General features: G+C 37.7%; 1 protein-coding gene across 7 annotated transcripts in view; it reads left to right on the top strand.

Annotated features, from left to right (window-relative positions):
• The window catches only part of VTI1A (vesicle transport through interaction with t-SNAREs 1A), a 363113-nt gene that overhangs the window by 4780 nt on the left and 337926 nt on the right, over positions 1–20407 (top strand). For all 7 annotated transcript variants that reach the window (XR_009701475.1, XR_009701471.1, XR_009701477.1 and 4 more), the window contains exons 2-3: positions 4341–4399; positions 8321–8431. Coding sequence is in view for 4 of the 7 variants with exons in the window: in XM_061195004.1 (XP_061050987.1) it covers positions 4341–4399; positions 8321–8431 (170 nt within the window). In the remaining 3 variants the exon portion in view is untranslated. The remainder of the gene's footprint in view (positions 1–4340; positions 4400–8320; positions 8432–20407) is intronic.

Here is a 20407-nt window from a genome sequence, read left to right as displayed (position 1 = left end):
ATCTTAAATCAATATGATAGATTTGTTGCAGCCAGTGAACCCATATTGATACTTATTATTAACTGAAGTCCATACTTTATTCAGATTTCCTTAGTTTTTTACCTAATGGCCTTTTACTATTCTAGGATCCAGTTCAGGGTACTACGAAACATTTAGTAGTCATGGCTCCTCAGGTTCCTCTTAGTTGTGACAGTTTCACAGCCCTTTCCTTATTTTTGATGACTTTACAGTTTAGAGGAGTACTGATCAGATATTTTATAGAATGTTCCTCAGTTGGAATTTGCCTGATGTTTCTCTCATCATTAGACTCGGGTTCTAGGTTTTTGAGAGGAAGACCACAGAGGTTAAGCACCATTTTCATCACATCACATCAAGAGTACACACTGTAAGGTAACTTATCACTCCTGATGTTAACTTGGATCACCTGGCTGAGGTATTATGTGTCAGGTTCCTCCACTATAAAGTTACTCTTTTCCTCCTTTGCATACTGTTTGGAAGGAAATCATAGGCACAGCCCACACTTAAGGAGTAGGGAGTCATGCTCCACCTCCTTGAGGGCTGAGTATTTAGGTAAATTATTTGGAATTCTTCCATGCAGGAAAGATTTGTCTATTCTCCTCCACTTATTAATTCAGTCATTTATATCCATGGACTTGTTTATTAAATACTTCATGTTATATTCTAATACCACTTTATTTTGTTGCTCAGATTATGCCAGCTTTGACCATTGGAAGCCCTTCCATCTGGCTTTTGTGTCCTTTTGCTATACTCCCATCATTGTGGGGGGTTTTTCCCCCCTTTTTAACACTTTCATACTTTCTGATATTATAAGATACTCCAGGATCATCTTGTATTTTTCCTACACCAGTCCTAGAATCACCAGCCATTTCTCCACGGAATCCTACTTCCTTTTATTGAAAAATGGTGTTAGAAACCAAGATCTGGACACTAGGTGTGCTTATTGGTACTGAGGTATTATTGGTTCTGGGCCCTTTCAGCTCACAGAGCAAGGGGAAACGTGTGTATACTAACTCATGTATATATACATATTGATAAAATTTAATATATGAAACCATCTATATTTATAGTAAGCTAAACATGAATTCATATTGATATCTCCAACTCTAGTCCTTTATCACAAGGATCATTCTAGAATGGCTTTGTTTTAACATTATTTCATTCATAAAGGGAAACTTGCCATTCTGAGTGGGAAGATTTGCCCCAGTCCTCACTGATACAATTTTTATTTTTCTGTTTCTCTGTGAATAACAAATGTGTTGCTGAATGCTAAGACTGATTGATTCATTCAGTAAACACTTAGTGAGCACCTACTGTGTACAGTTCTCTATGCTAACTACAAAATTATGACAAACATGTGTCAAGAGTGGTCCCTGCCTTCAAGGAGCTGGAAATGAGGCTGAAGGGAAAACTACAGGAACCAATTTCTAGTGATCATCAGGGATGCTAGGGCAGAACACAGAGGTCTAGGAATTCAGAGGAGATAGATCCTGTTCCAGGAGGTCACCTGGAAGGATGGTGGGATTTAGCTGACAAAAACGGGGAAAGAGTGTACGAGTTGCAAGCAGTGAGTTTCTGTTGTTTCGGAAGGCCCAGAATCCCCCATCATATCTTACGACAGCAGCTCCTTGATTTTCCGTTCAGGAACCCCCTAAACCCAGTCTTGGTGGAGCCGACAGGCTGCCATGCCCTGTCCAGGTCAAGAGGTGAACACTTTACCCAAGCGAGGACATTCAGTGAATTTTTGCCAGGAATTGGAATTTTAACTCTCCTTCTGCAGAGACTGTCAGTGAGTTCCTGCTCCCTTGGTTTCCTGAGCCACCCTGGGTACTGTCTTCCCTGAGCTTGGGGACTCATCTTTTCCATTGATTCTGTGAGCCACCCTGAATTATTCTGATAAATTCCCTTTTTGGCTTAGGTTAGCCAGAATCAGTTCTGTTATATTCAACCAAAGAACCTAAATGGTAGCTTGAACAACGGCTTAGAGTGGGGGGGAGGTGGGTAGATGTGCTTGGGTAGTAATGGATAGTCTGTCTGGTTAGTATGCAGAGCACATGCGAGAGAGCTAGTAGTTGGAAATAAAGTTGGAAAGGTCGCTTGGGTTTGGAATGTGGAGGGCCTTGACTGTTAGGCTCAAGTGATCCAATCAGAGCCACATTTTAGAAAGATTAAGTGGGGGAAGGGGTCAGGTAGGGAAAAAGGGAAACCAGGGTGGTTGGTAGCATAGCTTCTTCTGTAAATTCTTGCACTGACTACACTATTTATTCAATTTACCATCAGTTTTCAAGAACTGATTATATGCCAGGCTCAGTGCTAAATTTTAGGACTAAGACATGGTTTCTGTCTTCCCAGAGCCTCCGAGGTAGAAGATAAATCAGACCTGTAAGTGTGAGAGATAAATCATGAGGATTAGGTGAGGGTTCTAGGGGTTTTCTGCAAGAGTGAGTAGTTAATTCTTCTGTTGGGTTAGAAAAAGCTTCAAAGAGGTAGTGATTTCTGAAGAGAGTTTGAATAGCAGTTTGCCAGGTAGTCACAGTGAAGATGGGCAGAAGCATAGGGGTTAAAGATCTGGAGTCCTGGAAATATATCAGGCTTAGAGATAAAGGTTTGGTCCAGGATACGCTTGTCTTGTTTCATGTTCTGCGCTATTGCAAAAATACAGTGTGGTTCTACCATAATTTGTGGAGATGTTAGATGGATTGACATGTACCAGAAGCAAGTAAATTTGGGGTCATATACTAAATTTTTAATCTGGCCATGTGTAGGCTTAACTTTCTCAAAGAGGGAAAATCAAGCTGAATTTTAATTCTAAATGTGCACTTTTCTTAGGGAGAAATTCTTAGAGTACACACAAAACACTTTCTGTGATAGCTACCCCCTAGTTTGGGGGGGGTGGTGATCAAAGGGAAGGAGTTGAGGTTATCAGAACCTAGTTATTATTCTAGTAAAATAATAACTGCTATTAAAGATTCCCCACTTGGTATTAACTATCCTTCTGAAAAGGAAGGATAACAAAATCTATTTAATCTTTATCTATCTATCTATCTATTTATCTATCTATCAGCTTTGCTTCTTTGTAAATGTAGGCTTTCATTCTCAACCACTGGAAATTGGCTTGCTCCTTGTAGCTAGAGCTATGGATGCCAACAGCTTCTAGACTCACATTCTCATAACTCTACCAAGAGAGAGGAAAAGACTTTCCTGTTACTCCAGGACTTTGATTAGTCTGATTGGATCTTGTACGCATCCCACCCTCACCCCCCAGACCTATGTAGCCAGAGGGATTGAGCTACTAGTATTAGTCCAGCTGGAAAGAGAAGCCCATCCTTTGGCAAGTCACTGTGACCAGAGAGGCAGGGTCATAGAAGAACAGAGTGTCTCCCATTGACCTACTTGGTGAAGAGGAGAGCCTCAAAAGAGCGAGGCTCATTGCCTGAGAAGAGAAGGGTGTTAGGTAGACAAAAATATAAATGGTCAATAAATTAGGTTAGCACAAAACTCAGGTGCCATCTCTAAATAAATGGGCTGATTGATTTGGAATGGGGGTAGGGAAATTTTTTCTGAAAGTATCTGCTAGAACATGTCTCTCCCAGAATGAGGAATTATAGTTGAGTTATAAATTGATTGTGGTTGAGTTTGAAAAAAAATCACATACAGACACTTAGTACTTCACAAATTAAAAGTAATTTCTCTTGCATCAGCTTATTTGAGCTAAAAAGAATCCAGTAGATGCTTTAAATTTCCATTCTAGACAGTTTAGACTGAGTCTCAGTAAAAACTCTTTCTTACCCAGGATCCCATAACCATGAGTAGGTAATGGCTTTGGGGTTAGAATCAGTAGTTCTGACTTCAAATATTTCTTCCATTACACTCAACTCTTAATGAAAGCATAATTTTTTTAAAGGATTGTAAGAACTTGTCCAGTTTTAGGAATTGTTGTTATATGTGACTTTTAAATTGTACTCATAAATCCACTTTTCCCAATTTATTAAAGTCATGACTTTGTGGATTCCTCATGCCACCACTAAATCTGCTGTTGTTGACACAGTCTCTTCTAAAGACCAAAATAATTTTTGGTTTCTCTTAAAAATCTTATGGCATCTCTTAATTCAGTACTCCCTAGGATTATGTATCTCCAGATAGCCTAGAATCAGTGGCTTATAGTAGTTCCTAACCCACTAAAGAATGATATGGCCGTTTGACTGATAATGGTAATTCTCTACTCTGACCGGAAAGGAAAAAAGGTACATAAAAATAGAAGTTTTTAAATATTAAATTTATCTGTATCCTTAGCAATTCCTTGATGTTATTATTTGTTTCAGATGAGAAGAAGCAGGTGGTTGCAAATGTGGAGAAACAGCTCGAAGAAGCAAAAGAACTGGTATGTGTAGATGTGGTAACATATTTAAAACACAGCCAGAGCCGTTTAATCTGATGCCTTCCTCTAAGTCTCTTTTATTCATTGTAGAAATGTGAAACATTACTGATAAGCAGTTCATGATTCAGAATTCATCAGTTTTTAGATGGAAGAGAATTTAATCACTTCTTGGGATTTTATTCTTCTTAGTAAAGGTGATTCATTAAATGTCCACCTCGAATTTTTATTCCTTCATAATACTTTTCATAATGGTTATAAATAGCTAACACTTGTTAAAGGCATCCTGGGTACTAGACACTGGGTTAAGTGTATTACTTGCTTTTTAATATTTAATTTTCACCAAAAGCCTGTGAGACAGGTACTATTTGTCAAAAATTGTTAAGGATCGAGATTTCCCCCTACTTGCTCATGAATAAGTGAGCTTGCCACAATTTCATGGATGCTGACAGAAGACATGCGATTCCTAGGTCAGAGACCAAAGGCTTTTATTAGTCACAGCAAAAGCAGCTGCCAAAGTTGCAGCAGGCTTGCGTCAGTTCCCTGAGGCCCAATTCCCACAGGGCTGATGCATGTTTGCCTAGAAGAATGCCTCCACATACAGCGGATTATCTCATAGGAGAGGAACATGGAGCCTGGGGAACATACTGCTTTATAGCAGCCTGTAAGTAAGCCTGCTCTTTGCCCCGAGGGACACATTGTTTCTTACCCCAACATTGTTCCCTGCCTGGGAATCAGTGGTCAGGACCTTGCATTCTTGGCATGCCCAGCAAGACATGTAGAAGCGTGAGAGACCCACAGAGGAGTGTCATTACCCCCATTTTGTAGATGGGGAAACTGAGGCTTAGGAAGATTAAGTAACTTATCTGAAGTCCCACACCCAGTAAGTGGTGAAGTAAGGATTTGTACTTAGACATGCTAAACCCAGAGCTCTAGCTAGCTTCTCAAATCAAGGAGCAAAAAGTATTAAAATATATTGTGTCCTAATTTTTGGTTTCAAAGCTAGGTATTGCAAGTATGATTCAACTTGTTACTGCATTGTGGTCCTAAATGAGCGTGTTGCTTTTCTAAATACTGAAGGGTACTACTTGGTGTTCTAACTGATAAACTTACAACAGTTTCCCAAAGCGTGTTTCTGTTAACTGGTGTTGCCTGTTCAAACAAGTTCGGGAAACTGTAGCTTAAACAGAATTCTCCAATTCTGGGTCTTTTTTTGGTTATTATTTTTCTATAGAACCTTCTTAGACCCTAAAGTAGGCTACGAGGCGCGACGAGCCTCTAGGAGGTGACTCTAAGGGGCAGCACTTTCCAGGCTTATTTGCCTGAGTAACATTTGTTAACAGGACCATACCCGGGGGGCTGCTGCTTTGCGGGGTCTGAGGAATAGGCGGCTGTAGCCCCCCGTCACACCGCAGACCTTTCCTTCGTGTCTGGATGCTAAGGAGGCGAGGTGCAGAGCTGCTGCTCCGTCTTGCCAGGCTCTGCTGCTTTTCTAGCTGTCGGAACGCCTATGCTCTCCTCACCCTGTAAGATCTACTTCTAATCTCACTGTCTCTGCAGGGGCAGCTTTGTTCTAACTCCTCAGCTTCTCATGTCTGCCTCTCTTTTGAAAGTTTTCTTTTTTTTTTTTTTTATCCCAAATACTTTTCTGTTTCCTTTCTCTCCTTTTTATAGTCAGCTGTTTCTCTCATGCTTCCTGGCCTTCACGTGAAAAGACTGGCCTTTTATATACCATAGCTGCCAACCGGGACACTGCTTCTTTCAGGTTGGCAGGCTTACCATAAGTAATACAACTGATCTATTCTTTGGATCTTGAGTTAACTTCTTATCTTGTTGAGTTCTCAGTAGCGGGTGTTTTTGTTTTTGTTTTGTTTTGTTTGCCATCAAAACCTGTGTTTTGGTTCATTGGTTTGCCTTCTTTTGGAGACGTTGATTTACTTGATGATGTTAGAAATCTGGTTTCCTGATAACCAAGGTTTCACTGTACCAAGAAAAACCGAGTTATACCCCCATGGAGCTTATGGTCATCTCCATTTGTTACTAACATAAAGAGTTTTGTCTTAGATATGTTTCTATTTGTTTACAATGATCAGGCAGCTGATTTACTTAATTCTGATGACATCCTTATTAAGGATACTGATCATTATATTACATACTGTCCTTTTGATGAGGATGCTGGGAGAAGAACTTCATTATGATTTTACTTATTAGGATTAGTTGTATTTCTGCTGAACAGTTTGCATTAATCTCTTGGACACTGCATGTTTCATAATTACCATGTCTTCCACTTGACCTTGGTCACATCAATGTTGTGACAACATGAAACTAGTGCGTATTAGCCTTATTTCTGGTTTCATTTAAAGTGTTTGTTGTGTTTTTCCTTTTTTTCTTTCTTACCTACTTTTGGTTAGTTTTAAGTGTCCTTGTAAAATGCCCGAAACAAAAATGTAGTTAACTCTCGGATTTTCTCTTACATGTACTTTTGCAGTTATTTGTCTGGATGATCCTGCTTGACCTTATTAGAACTAAGTACATAATGATGATTTCAGAGAAGTGCTCTAAATAATTGCCTTGCTGAGTAACTAATTTATTGGTGCTTCACATTTATGTTGAGACATGTCAATAATTTAAATGGTTACTGCATAAATCAAGGGTAATTAAAACAATCTTTTTTTTTTTTTATAAAAATTAAGGCCTGTGAATTGAAACATGGTGTTTTGGTTTATCTGAGTTCTACTGTTGTTACTCAGACTCTAACACTGGACAAGTAAGAGTTTTATTAGTGCCAAGTGTATAGTGTTCGTGGAAATAATTTATTAGGATTATTTGCTTTAAAAGGCAAAATATCTGACAACATTTTCGGATGTGAGTTTATTAGACATGGCCTGAGCCAATTTGTAGTTGTTGGTTTTTATTTTTTAATGCCAAGTATAAATAAACTACAGCTGATACCTTGTATCATGCTTGCTGTATTTCTTCTTCATCATCAGTAATCATCACTGCTATTATTCACATTAATCTCGTGTTTACCAAGTAAGACACTGTCTTAAGCACATTATAGGAATTACCCTGTTTAATCTTTATAACTGCCCTACAAAAGACGTACTGTTTTTAGAAATGGAAAGAGTAAGACCCAGAGAAGTTAAGAAGCCTGTCCAAGGTTGCGTGACTAGTAAGCAGTGTAGCCTACGATGTGAACTGTGAACGCAGGCGTCTGACTTGAAAGCCTGTGTTCTTAACCATCATACTATTTCTGTATTGCCTCCCGTTAAATGCTCATGTGTTGTATGCAAAGTTATATCACGACAGGTTGTTATAAAGTGCCCTGCTCTGATTTCAGTGAGCTTTGTGTAATTTTACATTACTGTATCCATTTAACTCCATATCAACATGTTTAAAAAGTATAAGGCTGGAGTTCAAGATCCCATATTGGTTGCCATGGGATTTTCCTAATCAGAAAAGACTTTCCAGGAGAATTTTCACCAAATGACTAAGACTGGGCTGACATTTCATAGGATAATTGTAGAAATAACGGTTTGGTTTATCTTCACATAGTTCTGGTAGTTTGGGGTCAGAAGACCGGACCCGGTTGGGTGGAATGATAGGATACTCCACGGATAGTCAGATCATTATCATTGAGGATGTTTGGCTTAATGCACATAGTTTTAAAAAATTCTTGACAAAGTAAACACTTTGGCACTTTGGTATGTCCCTTGGCAAGCACTCAGTACCTATTTGTTGACCTTAACAAACATGGAGCACAGAAATAGTCCCAGTGTTCAATTGACCACAGGCAGTTAGCTCCCTGGGTCTGGTTCCTCAAGTTGTAAACTGAGGAATTGGAATTAAATCCTTTCAGCTCGAAATGTCTAGTCACATGAAGAGTAAGCATATGGTTTAAGTCATGTTTTTCTCTCACCCTTCCAGTTGGAACAGATGGATTTGGAAGTCCGAGAGATACCACCCCAAAGTCGAGGAATGTACAGCAACAGGATGAGAAGCTACAAGCAAGAAATGGGGAAACTTGAGACAGATTTTGTGAGTCAGATTGCACCCTTTGTTATACTTACCGGTCTTCACACTGGTTTTCACGTCGTTTTTATTGTTGCCCCCACACACTTCGGTCAGCATTAAGTGCATCGTCTTTGGGAGCTTGTGCCAAAGACTTGGGGATCTAAAAATGCTTGTAGAGCTGGCTAATGATGGACTTGAAGGTATGTTGGATTCCTGACTCACAAAATAGATCCAAATCATGTGGTTTTTTGAGTTTAGATAGTATTTATTGGTATTTAGCATTTATTAGAATTTTGAAATCCAATTTTGGGCCTTTTCAGAGTTTGCAGCCTTTAAACTGCAGTGTTCATGGATAGACTTCAGGGGCTCGTGAATGTCCTGAAATTATATCAGTATTTTTAGATGTGTGTTTCTATGTGTACTTTTTTCTGGGATAGGCTTCATAGCCTTTATTATTAGAATCTTAAAAAGTTACATTATACCCCTTCCCCCCAAAAGACAAAAGGAACTCAATTAATAATGTATATAAGGGATCCTTTGTGTTGATTGTCTCATGAGAATATTTAGCTTTCTCTTCCTATATCTCTTGAGTTTCAACTGCACCCACCTTATAGCAAATTTAAGAATATAAATTTAAAGATATTGATGTTAAAATTGTTAGTAATTAGAAAGTAACAGGAGTAGAAAAGATACAGGTGAGCAATTCCACTTCTGGGTATATACCCAAGAGAATTGAAAGCAGGATCTTGAAGAGATATGTATACGCCCTTGATCATAGCAGCATTGTTCGCAATACCAAAAAATGGAAGCAACCCAAGTGTCCATCGACAGATGAATGGATAAACAAAATGTGGTGTGTGCATACAATGGAATATTATACAGACTTAAAAATGCAGGAAATTCTGACATATGTTTTGACATGGATGAACCTTGAGAACATTATGCTAAGTGAAATAAGCCAGTCACAAAAGACAAATACTATGTTTCCATTTATTTGAGGTACCTAAAGTGGTGTTTGTAGAAAGTAGATGGGTGGTTGCCAAGGGCTGAGGGAGGGGCAACTGGGTACCTACTGTTTAATGGGTATAGAGTTTCAGTTTTGCAAGATAAAAAGTTGTAGAGATTGGTTGCTCAACAATGTGAATATATTTAACCCTATTGAACTACACACTTAAAATTGGTTAAGGTGGTAAATTTTATGTTAAGTATATTTTGCCACAATTAAAAATTTAAATTAAAAAAAAAATGTAGATGAGAAAAGATCTGAGCTTTACCTGTGAGTGACAGGAGTCAGGTGTTGGCATGTAAATGAACTATTACTTCTGACCCTGGGGTCCAAATTCATAAAGAAAGTGAAGAATTTATAAGGATCATTCTGCCTCTGTTCCTTCCTTAGGTGTTTTACTTTTGGAGGCTATATCTGCTAGACTACAGTGTACCCTTCCACTATAAGGCCAATGGTACTGAATCTAGTAGAAATTCCAACTAGAGTCTGGAAATAGGGTGATTTACAGTTTTGCATGTTTATTTTATATTATAATGGATGTTTTCCTGAGAAGCTGAGATGGGCTATGTCAGTGACTCTGATGCAATTGCCATTTAAGTTGTGCGCCTATTAATTAAAAATTAAAATTGGAATCCACGATAGGCCTAAATTCAGAAAAGAAATGTAACTGCCTTGCTTCTGTGCTCTGTACTAGATAAAACCTTCTCTAACCACTTTGTGAAAGGCAGGTTCTCTCAGCAAGAATGTGAGATATGGTGAGAAAATTGGGTTGATTTAAGAATTTGACAACTCAAAATTGAACTTAGACAGTTCTAATTAAAGTTAATGTTTTAATATAAATGATGAAAGTAAAATAAAATATTTATAAGGATTATTTTAGTTTGCTTACCTCATCTTCATGAAACGCTTTCCCAAAGATTTTTCTCTTGATTTCTAAAACAACTAAGCATATTAGTCTGCTATGGCTGCCATAGCAAGTACCACAGACTGGGCAGCTTAAACAACAAAAATTTGTCTTGTTGAAGTTCTGGAGTCTGGAAGTCTGAGATCAAAGTGTTGGCAGGGTTTGTTTCTTATGGGGCCTCTCTCTGTGGCTTGTAGATGGCCGTCTTCTCCCTGTATCTTCTCCCTGTATCTTCACATACAAACACAGTCTGTATGTGTTTATGTTCTAATTTCTTCTTACTATACAGAAACCAGTCATATTGGATTAAGGCTCACCCTAATGACTTTATTTTAATTCATTTAACTCTTAAAGACCCCATCTCCACATACAATCACATTCTGAAGTGTTAAGGATTCAAACTTAAGTGCATGAATTGGGGGGGAAATAGTTCAGCCCATAACACTGAACTTAGTTTTAATCTTTTCTTCTTAAAAAAAAATTTTTTTTTCAGGAATTATATTGCTTCTGTGGCTTGTCAGTCAGCTACCCCATGGTTAAGAATTACATTCCTGAAGAATAGAGTCCTTTAGGTATCATGTATTTGGATAAGCATTTCTCAGATACATTTTCTATTATAAAGAAAAATGGAAACAGCAGCTAGGAGCTAAACATTTAGTCTCCAGGCTATCATTAAAAAATTCATGTGTTCATCTGTCTATTTGCTGCCGCAGCTCTCTTCTGCTGTGTCAGGAAACGTCCTTCACCACCGCCACCACCACCTTCTGTTGTACGGGACTCACAGTTTATAAAGTGCTTTGACACGCATTATTCGTTTCACTGTAGGAAGGGTAGACAGAGCAGATGCGGATTACTATCCCCATTTTACATGTGATAGAAGCAAGAGGTCCAGCTTGATTATGGATTTCATTCAACAAGTCCTTCTTGAGCCCTGTAGTGTATCAGGCAGTGTCCTAGGTGCTGGAAAAGAGCCGTGACTAAGAGAGAGAAAGTTCTTGCTCTCGTGGAATTTATATTCTAATGGGGAAGACAAGAAACAAGTGAACACATCTATCTTAATTTCAGGTCGTGATAAATGCTATAAAGAAGATGAGTAAATGGACAGATAGTGACCAGCAGGGCGGTGTGGCTGTTTTGCTAGGGTGTTCTCTGTGCCCGAGTGGGAGAGAGGGGTGCCTGTGGTTACAGAAGGGGGGCAGAGGAAAAATCTCTAAGGGCATTGCAGGCGTGGTGAAGACCTTGGCCTCTGCTCTCGCTTGATGAGAAGCAATTGTAGGGCGTTGAGCAGTGAGTGGTCCTTTGCCTCCTGTTTCACAGCTTTGTCCACTTTACCTTACCTTAACACGTGAGGCATTTGAATAGAATGTAGGAAATATTTATGTAATTCCCTTTTGATTCTTATTTTCTTTTTATATTTAATTCTTTTGTCTTTTAATGGAATGAAGAATATCTTCTTAAAGACATCTGATAATTTCTTATAGTCATACACCATACCTCAAAGTATTGAATCCCAGGAAAAAATAGTAGAGATTGATCCTTCAATCTTCAGTTGGTCCTTCAGTTGCAATGTTTATTGCAAATGAAGAAGTTCTCTTATTCTCCTTGTAATATCAAGACTTTGGGGGAACATCTATGCCAATGGGGAAAGGTAGAGGACAACTCAATACTTTTTTCTTCAACCCCATTGTCTGCTTGCTTTCTTCTCTTGGCCCCTCTTCTTCCTCCTCCTCTGCCTGTCCCTCAGATGCCTGGTTTCTTCGGACTTCTTCTCCACTTACCCCACTGTCCTCCTCCTCGTGTTATCATCCGCTCCTGCGGCTTCAATACCACAGCTATAATTCTCTTGCATTTCTCACTCAGAACTCCCTACAGCTCAAATTCATATTTCTTACTACTTACTGGGCACTGCTACCGCAGAGTCCTTTAAACACAAACACTTAAATTTGACAAGTACTAGTCACTTCAGAGTGATGTTTTAATTTTCCCTCTTCATCCTCTTGTGCATCCAGTTGGTCACTGAGAGTTAACAATCCTGTCACTTAAATAGCTCCTGCTTTCATCTCCACTACTGGAAGCCTTCGTGTTTCTCAGTTTGGATGATTGTAGTAGCCTTGCCTCCTTCCATTCTTCTCCCAATCTAAACCACCCTCCACTCTACTCTGGAAATATCTTTCTAGCACACTGATCTGAATATGTCACACTGTTCCACAAAATCCTACCGAGTTCTCATTGCCTGCTGAATTGTTAAAAGCCTAGAATTTGTCGGTTTCCTTTGGAGTAGTGCATCTCAGTCTTTTTTTCATTAGCACTCCACTAAGGAACTTTTTTAGACTTTTTTTTTTTCCTAATTGCTCCTCTCTGCCCCAGGAAATTTTACTACCATAAATATACTGTTTGTACATCTGTTCATGTTCTGTGGCCCTTTGGAGGGCCATGTATCTTTGTGATATTTAAGATTCTTCATCCTCCCAAGAACCAGTTCTTGCCTCTGGGCATAATGTCACCTCTGTTGACAGTGCCTGTTTTAGAGAATGTTGGCCTTTATTTGGACAAGCAGATAATTTACTAACAGATCCTTTCAAGGCTTATTGTTAACTTTGTTAGGACATGTCTAGAGTAGCCTGACTTTTGAGGTTTGTCTTTCTTGGATTCCTTTGAATGACTGGAACGTTCAGTGAATATTCCACCCTCTGTTTGGTCAGAATTGTATCTCCCTGCTTTGGGTGACCTCCAGAATCTCCATTCCACCCATGGCTCCCCAATACATGTCCTCTGTTACACCTCTTACCTCTACATACGCAAGTTCATTTTCAGCCAAAGACTTAACAGGACCCCTGTATAGATTTCTGGAGCTCCTTCTCTCCATTACTCTGCTAAGTTTCATCCCTCTCAGCAGTCCCCACCTCCAGTGTCTACCTCCTAAGCTTAGAGACATGCTGGGCTCCATTTGGGCTCCACCCCCTCCATGCTGGAATCTGATCAGTGCCTGCGGGCTGAGAGCCGCGGTGATTGTAGGGTTCATTTCAAGTGTTCTCTCCTCACAGGATTTCAGTCCTACACTGCCTATTGTCCAGTTTTTTAAAACGATTGCTTCACACATTTTGTCCATTGTTATAGTTGTTTAGAGAGGGAGGGTTGGTCTTGTATCAGTTACTCTGTCATTACTGGCATGAAAGTTCAGGAGAGTTTAATGTTTATTAATCCTTAGAGGATAATTGTGTACATCTGAGAATGAAAAAAAAAAAATAGTCTGCTCTTGACAATGACCTATCATAGAATTTAATCTGTAGCTGACTAAATACATACTTAAACGATTTTAAAATAGGGGTTATAATTTGCAGTCATAGTTGTGGGAAGGTAAGGGAAATCAGTCATCGCTATGGTCCCTTTTACACTGTTGCTACCCCTAATGATTCTGTTCACTTGCCTAATTCCATTTTTCTTGATTTTTGGCCTCTCATAGCCTCATATTGTTCATTTTGGATTCTTATAGTCTCAGAGTAATAGGAATATTAGGTCCAGAGAAGTTCAAATCCAATCACATTTTTGAGATGAGGAAATGGAGGACCAGGGGGACCAAATGTCTTACCTTAAAGTCACACTGCTGTTTAGAGCCAGGACCAGAATCAAATAACCTAAACACACATTCTGATGTTCTCTCCATGATCCTTTGCAACTCCCTACCCTCAACTTCACATTTTCATAAAAATCAATTTAATAGCTTCTTTGTATATTTGAAAACAATGTAAAAATTAGAATTCATGTATTTAAGCCATTCTTGTAATTTCTTCCTTCAGTATTGGTATGACGTTAGCTAGGGCATGGTCATGTCCAGGAAAATGAACCAGCCAAAAGGAGGAAAAATGTAGTTGAGGATTTTTTCAAGGTTAAGATTATTGTTTGCTTCTTAAGAAAATAAAATCAAGCAAACAAAAACCCCTAAACATGTACAAACAACAACAAAAAATGAACGTTGTATAAAGTATTTGACCAAGTCTCAGTAAGTAGAAAAAGAAAGGGACAAATAAGTGATGTACCAGGATAAGATTCCCTAAGTCATGAGGACGTGGTGTGTTGAATGATGAATGTCTTTTGCATCTGATGTTGTAATACTATGATGCTTACGCCATCTTGTGGCTGATTTGTATAGTTGCATATTTCTTTTTTTTTTTTTCTGTAACAAAGCTGAACTTCCTTTAAGATGTATACACAGACTACAGGATTTAGGGTGGAGGATTAGCAGTAGAGCTTTTTAGCCCCAGTCTCAAGTTCACTTCTATCCCAGGTCAGTGGTGCCCGAATGCTGTCCTTTTCCTGTTTGGCAGGCTATGTGATGTGATTGTTAGACCAGCTCCTAGTGCAGAGCTGTCTACATCAGAGAATGGCACTTCTATTGACAGTCTCAGCAGTGAGGCTGAATGGTCCTGGAAACCCAACTTGCTGCGGACTATCGGAGTTGGTCCCTTAGGTCAGGGTTCAAAGGATGTTGTGGAACAGCTTGAAGCTTTCACTGCTACTACCTACACTCGCTCTTTTAACAGGTAATGGACAACTTGAGTATCCGAGTTTATGACTGAAGCCAGTGGCTGTATTCTATTTTTTTAAGTCTAAGATAGACTAAAGAAGTATAAATGAGAGCGATGAACCCTTTTAAATTATGACTTTTGTTGAAAGGTCAAAAACTTGATGCTTCTGTTTATTTATCTTTCCTGTTCTTGTGACTTCCTGAGATATTTTACTTCTGTTCTGTGGAAGCTGTAGAAAACCATGAAAGCATGTTTTAGAAATTTGGATCATGTCAGTGGTAATATGTTGTAATTATGACATCAGCTGTCCCTCTTGCAGGAGCATAAGTACATTCTAGAAAGAAATAAGAAAGCCAGACTGGACAGAATCATCCCAGCAAAATCTTCCTCCACTATGTGCACTTAATAAATATGATTTCCATTAAAAAATTACATTTGTTGTTGGATTCTCTGTAAAAATAATACCTGCTCACTATAGAATATTCTGGAAATAAATAAGAGTAGAAAGAAGAAAAAAAATCACCTTAGCCCTATTACCTCAAAGGATTCGTATTTTACATTTTTATTTATTTCCTTCTAATCTTCCCTCCCCCTCTCTTTTGTATAATTTGTTGCTTTATTTTACATAATAATGATGCTACTCGATCCACATTTACAAGGTTCTAACATTGGTACTTTCCATTTCTATAAATTCTTAATCATTTTAACGGGTGCATAATATTTCAGTCAGTGATATTAGTTCATCTTTTGTTGAAGCCTAGTGTATTTCCATTTATCCCCTCCATAATTTATTGTGCTGCAATGAACGTATGAGAACAGGATTATTTCATCAGGGTCATTTCTCAGAAGGCAGATTATCACATCAAAGGTTATCAACAGTATTATAGCTCTAATTAAAATATTCCTTGGAAATATATTTTTACTGTGATTTATCAGATCATTTTTGTTGTTCTTTCTATGATTTTCTCTGTATCAAAATGTTAAATAAGAGCTAAAAATCATAGGCAGACCAGAGGTAAGTACTTTATGTACATCACTCATTTAACCCATAATTATATGAAAAAGATACTGTCATGATCTGTCATTATGGGGATTTCACAATTCTAGAATTAAATACAACTGAGATTTCTTTTTCTAAGATACTTTTCCATGGAAGATATATTCATGTTGGTAAGGCTAGCAGATATGCATGGCTCTCATATCTGGTCTAAAACTGAGCTCATTTTACATTTTCAAAATTTCGTAATCAGAAACTGAAGAATATTTTAGTTATCTGGATATGACTATGATCCCTTTAAGGAAGAAAGTAATACTGTACGTGTACATACATGATTTTACTTGTTTGCAGTTATTTTCTGAGGATGTTGTTTCCTAAGGCCTCGATAGGTGAAATTGTTAGAAAATCATCATGCAGTTGGCCTTCTTTGTTTGTAGGATTCTCATTCCAGGCTTTGACCTTGGTAAATCTTCTACTCACAGAGCCCAGTAATTTCAAAGGCTGACACAGGAAATGGATTCAAAAGTCTGTTTTCAGCTATAGTGATGCCTTCTGGGGCTGATCTGTGTTTGCGTGACACCCTGGTCTCCTAATTCAGGATGCTGTTAAAGGTTCATGTTCTTGACCCTTCTCCCCACCATGTATTCTTGAATGGAACAGTAGTATGTATTAAATATTTTATCATTGGTCTTATGTACTGAATTTGATGTTGGCCTTAATAGATTTTCTTCCCTTTGGAAACTCTGACACTTTCTTCCAAAGTGACTGTTTTCATGATGACTGCTTTGGGCCTCAGACCATTGTCTTTACCTCCTGTAGAGCTTTGTGACCTGCAAAAATAACTTCCATGTCCACTGTAGTTACTGGCAAAGTTGAAGTGTGTACTGGTATGGATATATCTCTGTGTGTGCACTCACACATTCTTGTGTGTGTACATTTTTTTTTAATTGGTGTCAGATTCCTGATAAGATATTACAGTTTTATTGGAAGATTTTTTTCTATCTATTGATACTTACTAATTTTTTTTAATCATTGGAATTAAAGTTTTAGTGTCATTTTATGGTAGAAGGAGCAAATTTTTGTTATGACTTTATGTTATTTCTATGGTTTGAGTTTTCTAAGCAGATGAAGTGTATGTTTTCTGGAAACGGTGCTAAATTGCTTTAAAACAAACAAAAAAGAATGATAAAGCTTATTGGTTTTAATGTAGTTGTGTCTGCTTATAATCCTTCTTAAATGACTTAACAAATTATTATCGACTTTTCTGTTGTTTGTTTGTTTTGCCTAGCCACTTTGATCTTACCTAGGAAATAAAGAGGAAAGATAAAAACAGGTAAGATTTTTGAAAGATTTAACTATAAACTGGTGATAAATTTGGCTTCATTGGTAGTCACTAGATGGCACTGTTTATTTGCAGAGTGCCATTTTTAAAAAAAGAACTGGTAGTAACTGAAATTACTGCTTCATGAATAAAATATTTCTGATGGGATTTGCATTTCTATATTGGCTGAAGACACTGTTGAATGTTTTATTAACCAGCCCAATGCAACTGTCAGCCTATTAAAGAGATCCAATGGTCCCTGTTTAGATAAATAAACTAAATAAATCCAATTCATCAAATTGTGTGCTTGGCTGTTTATTTTCCATTCTTTTGATGTACAGTTTATTTTAAGTTAAAGCCACATCGGTTTAAAAATTAATGGGAAAATGTTATTTGGTGTTTGGAACATGAAGAAACTAATTGCCATAGTCAAAAAGCCACCTTTGTTTTAATGTTAAATTGTTTGCTCATAAATAGTAAACTTTTTACTGGTTGCTTGTAAACTGTCCCATGCTCAAAAATAGTCTGATATTCTGCAAATACATGGTCAGAGACAGTTATCAAGATTTGCGGCACCCCTGTTGAATTTCCCTGGGAGAAGTACAATGTAGTTTAAAAGATAAGCCTTTTACTTGTTTTTTTTTGCCTTCGGGCCATGCTCTTTTTTCACGTAGGGTATACTAGTCCTTGGAAAGAAAAGTAGCTAATTGATTTTTAAATAAAATGTCTTTTATCAAAGCACTTGCCAGGCACTCTCCTGGTAAATGCCAAACTTTAAAGTGGGTGACAGTGATGCTGTGATGTTGCTAGGGCAACCAAAGGCCTCAAGACCGTAGCACAGATGCCCGCACATTCACTGCCCTCTTAAAGCTTATGTTCTAGGAATCTTGAAACTCAAAATTGAACTATTTAATACCACTGACTTAGCTAGAGATTTCATACTTAGGCCCTAGGGTTAAAACATATTAGAATAAAGCATGTCAGTTTTGTGCTTTGCTTTGCTGAAGTAAGTGAGCAACTGGGAATGACACATCATGGTTCTGACTTTGCCTTCTCATTTCTTTTTTTCATGAATCTTCCATTGCTCTTTATGCCATTCTTATTGTCTTTTATCCAGTTCCACATTTGTGAGGTTCAGAACAAAACTTAAAATGGATTAGGCACTTCTGACTTAGCTCATAGCTTTTAGGAGCGTTGAGCTGCTTGTGATGAAGACAGAGCCCTATCTGGTCTCTAGGGTGAAGGTTTTTCAGCTGTGTAGTAGTGGTTGAAGAGTTTTGCTGTGTCAACTAGTTTAAGCTTTCCTGTACAAGAAGTTAAAATGGGGCTAGAAGAGATTTTGCCAGAGACTTTTCTCTTGATTTCAGGTCCTTGGAAACCTACCAGGACATGGACCATGCACACAGATAGTCTCTTTCTGGCTTGTTTTGTTTAACTTTCTGTACTTTAGTTCTCCCAAATGGAAAATTCATATTTAAGAATAAAACCAAGAACATATGTGGAGTCAAATTCATCTTCTGGCTTTTCTTTTAAGAAGTTCATCAGATCATGAATTAAAAGCCTTTGCTAGAAATGCCTCTGAAATGCTTAAGTGTGGTCACATTCGGAAACATCAAGAAATGGGACTTCATCCTCATTACACTTTATTAGTTCTTGAGGCGCCTCATGCCTTTGCAAATTCACAAAAGCTTCTGTAGGTCACGCTCCATCACAGAAGATTCTGAGGAAATTTACAAATTTTCTCCGTTTGGTTCTGTTAAGTATTGTTTAAAACAAGTTATCACTGTCTTGGACTTGGAAATCTGCTGTGAAAATGGTGATTTCTGTTATTGGTTATAAAGAATTTGACCTGTAATTGCATTCTTAAAATGGAGAAAGACTGCTGGATTTTATGGTTTGGAAAGTCACACTGCATGGTATTGGTCTTGGTGTGAAATGTTTAATTACAGAAATGAAATGAGTTTCTTAAAGAGTGTATTCTGTACTTTAAAACAAGGGTGCCCTTTGTTAATCTTGTCTGAGTTTTTTTTTACCTGACATCCTTTGACTTTCCTACTGAAACATTGCAACTTTGCATATTAAATGACTGACGTTTTTTGTTTCATTGCTTTCTTATTTTGATTTTTTATGTAAACCTAGTCTACAAATAAATTTCAACTGAAGTAAGACTAGGGTTGTCTTATTTATGGACATATGTAATTTTTATGGTGAAACTTAGAAAGGAGAAAACAATCTCCATTGTTAGAATCTTGCAGATTTCTTTTTAGCTTCAATGAAGTTTAAATTTTTCTACTTTTTTTTAAAGAACGTGGTTTCGCGCTATCCATTTCAAATGCTGTCTGATCCAGGGTCCTTATTTGATGGCTTTATTTACCCTTAAAAAAATATCATACATGTATTATTAGACATTGGTTAGAAATGGTCTATCTCATATTTTTCTAAAATTGTATGAAGCTAAATTTGGTCATGGACCATTTTGCCAAGAGAGGAAGTGTGAAATAGTGAGAAAAGCCCAAGGAATGTAGACCCAAGACCTCAGACGTGGCATATTCCTTCTGGGCTTCAGTTTCTGGATCTGCAGATTTGGATCGTCTTATCAATTCTGCCTACCTAATGGGGAAATATCAGAGCCAAATAAGATAATAAATGTGTAAATACTTTGGGAACTGCACTGATTTATAGTCAGTGGCTTTGCTATGCACAAGTAGTAATCCTAGAATTAAAGAGTTTAGAGGTTAAAGTATCTCCAAGTCAGAATATTCCCTCAATATCCTAAACCTTCCTTCTCAGTGCTTTAAGACGAACTGCAGGAGCTTACACAAAGGATTGAAACATGAAATCTTCCATCTTATTCTCAGATATGACCTTCTACGTTGGATTGCTTTTATATTCTAGCACATTTTATTTTGTAAAAGACGTCTTAGAAATTAATCTGTGCAAGCGAGGTTTCTCCTTGACCTTGTGGTAATAGAGTCAGAATTAAACATAGAAGAATTATGATACTCTATATTGTTTTATATCATTTTATTATATGTATCATATTACTAATTAGAGTTATATTTGTGCTGAGTTTTTCATCTAGAGTTCAAAATACGTGTTGAATTATTTACTTTGAATTTGCTTCCCATCCCTTCCCTAATTTCTAATAACTGACATTTCCCAGAAACTATTAGAAGTCACTGTCTTTGCATTGTTATGTCACTGGCCTAACATACCAGTATTGAGAAGGAGAAGGGGGAAGATTCT

The sequence above is a fragment of the Eubalaena glacialis genome, chromosome 1 (genome assembly GCF_028564815.1).
Source record: "Eubalaena glacialis isolate mEubGla1 chromosome 1, mEubGla1.1.hap2.+ XY, whole genome shotgun sequence".
In the NCBI taxonomy this organism is placed as follows: Eukaryota; Metazoa; Chordata; class Mammalia; order Artiodactyla; family Balaenidae; genus Eubalaena; species Eubalaena glacialis.
Note: the sequence above shows the minus strand (reverse complement) of the source record. Positions and strands in the feature narration are given on the sequence as shown.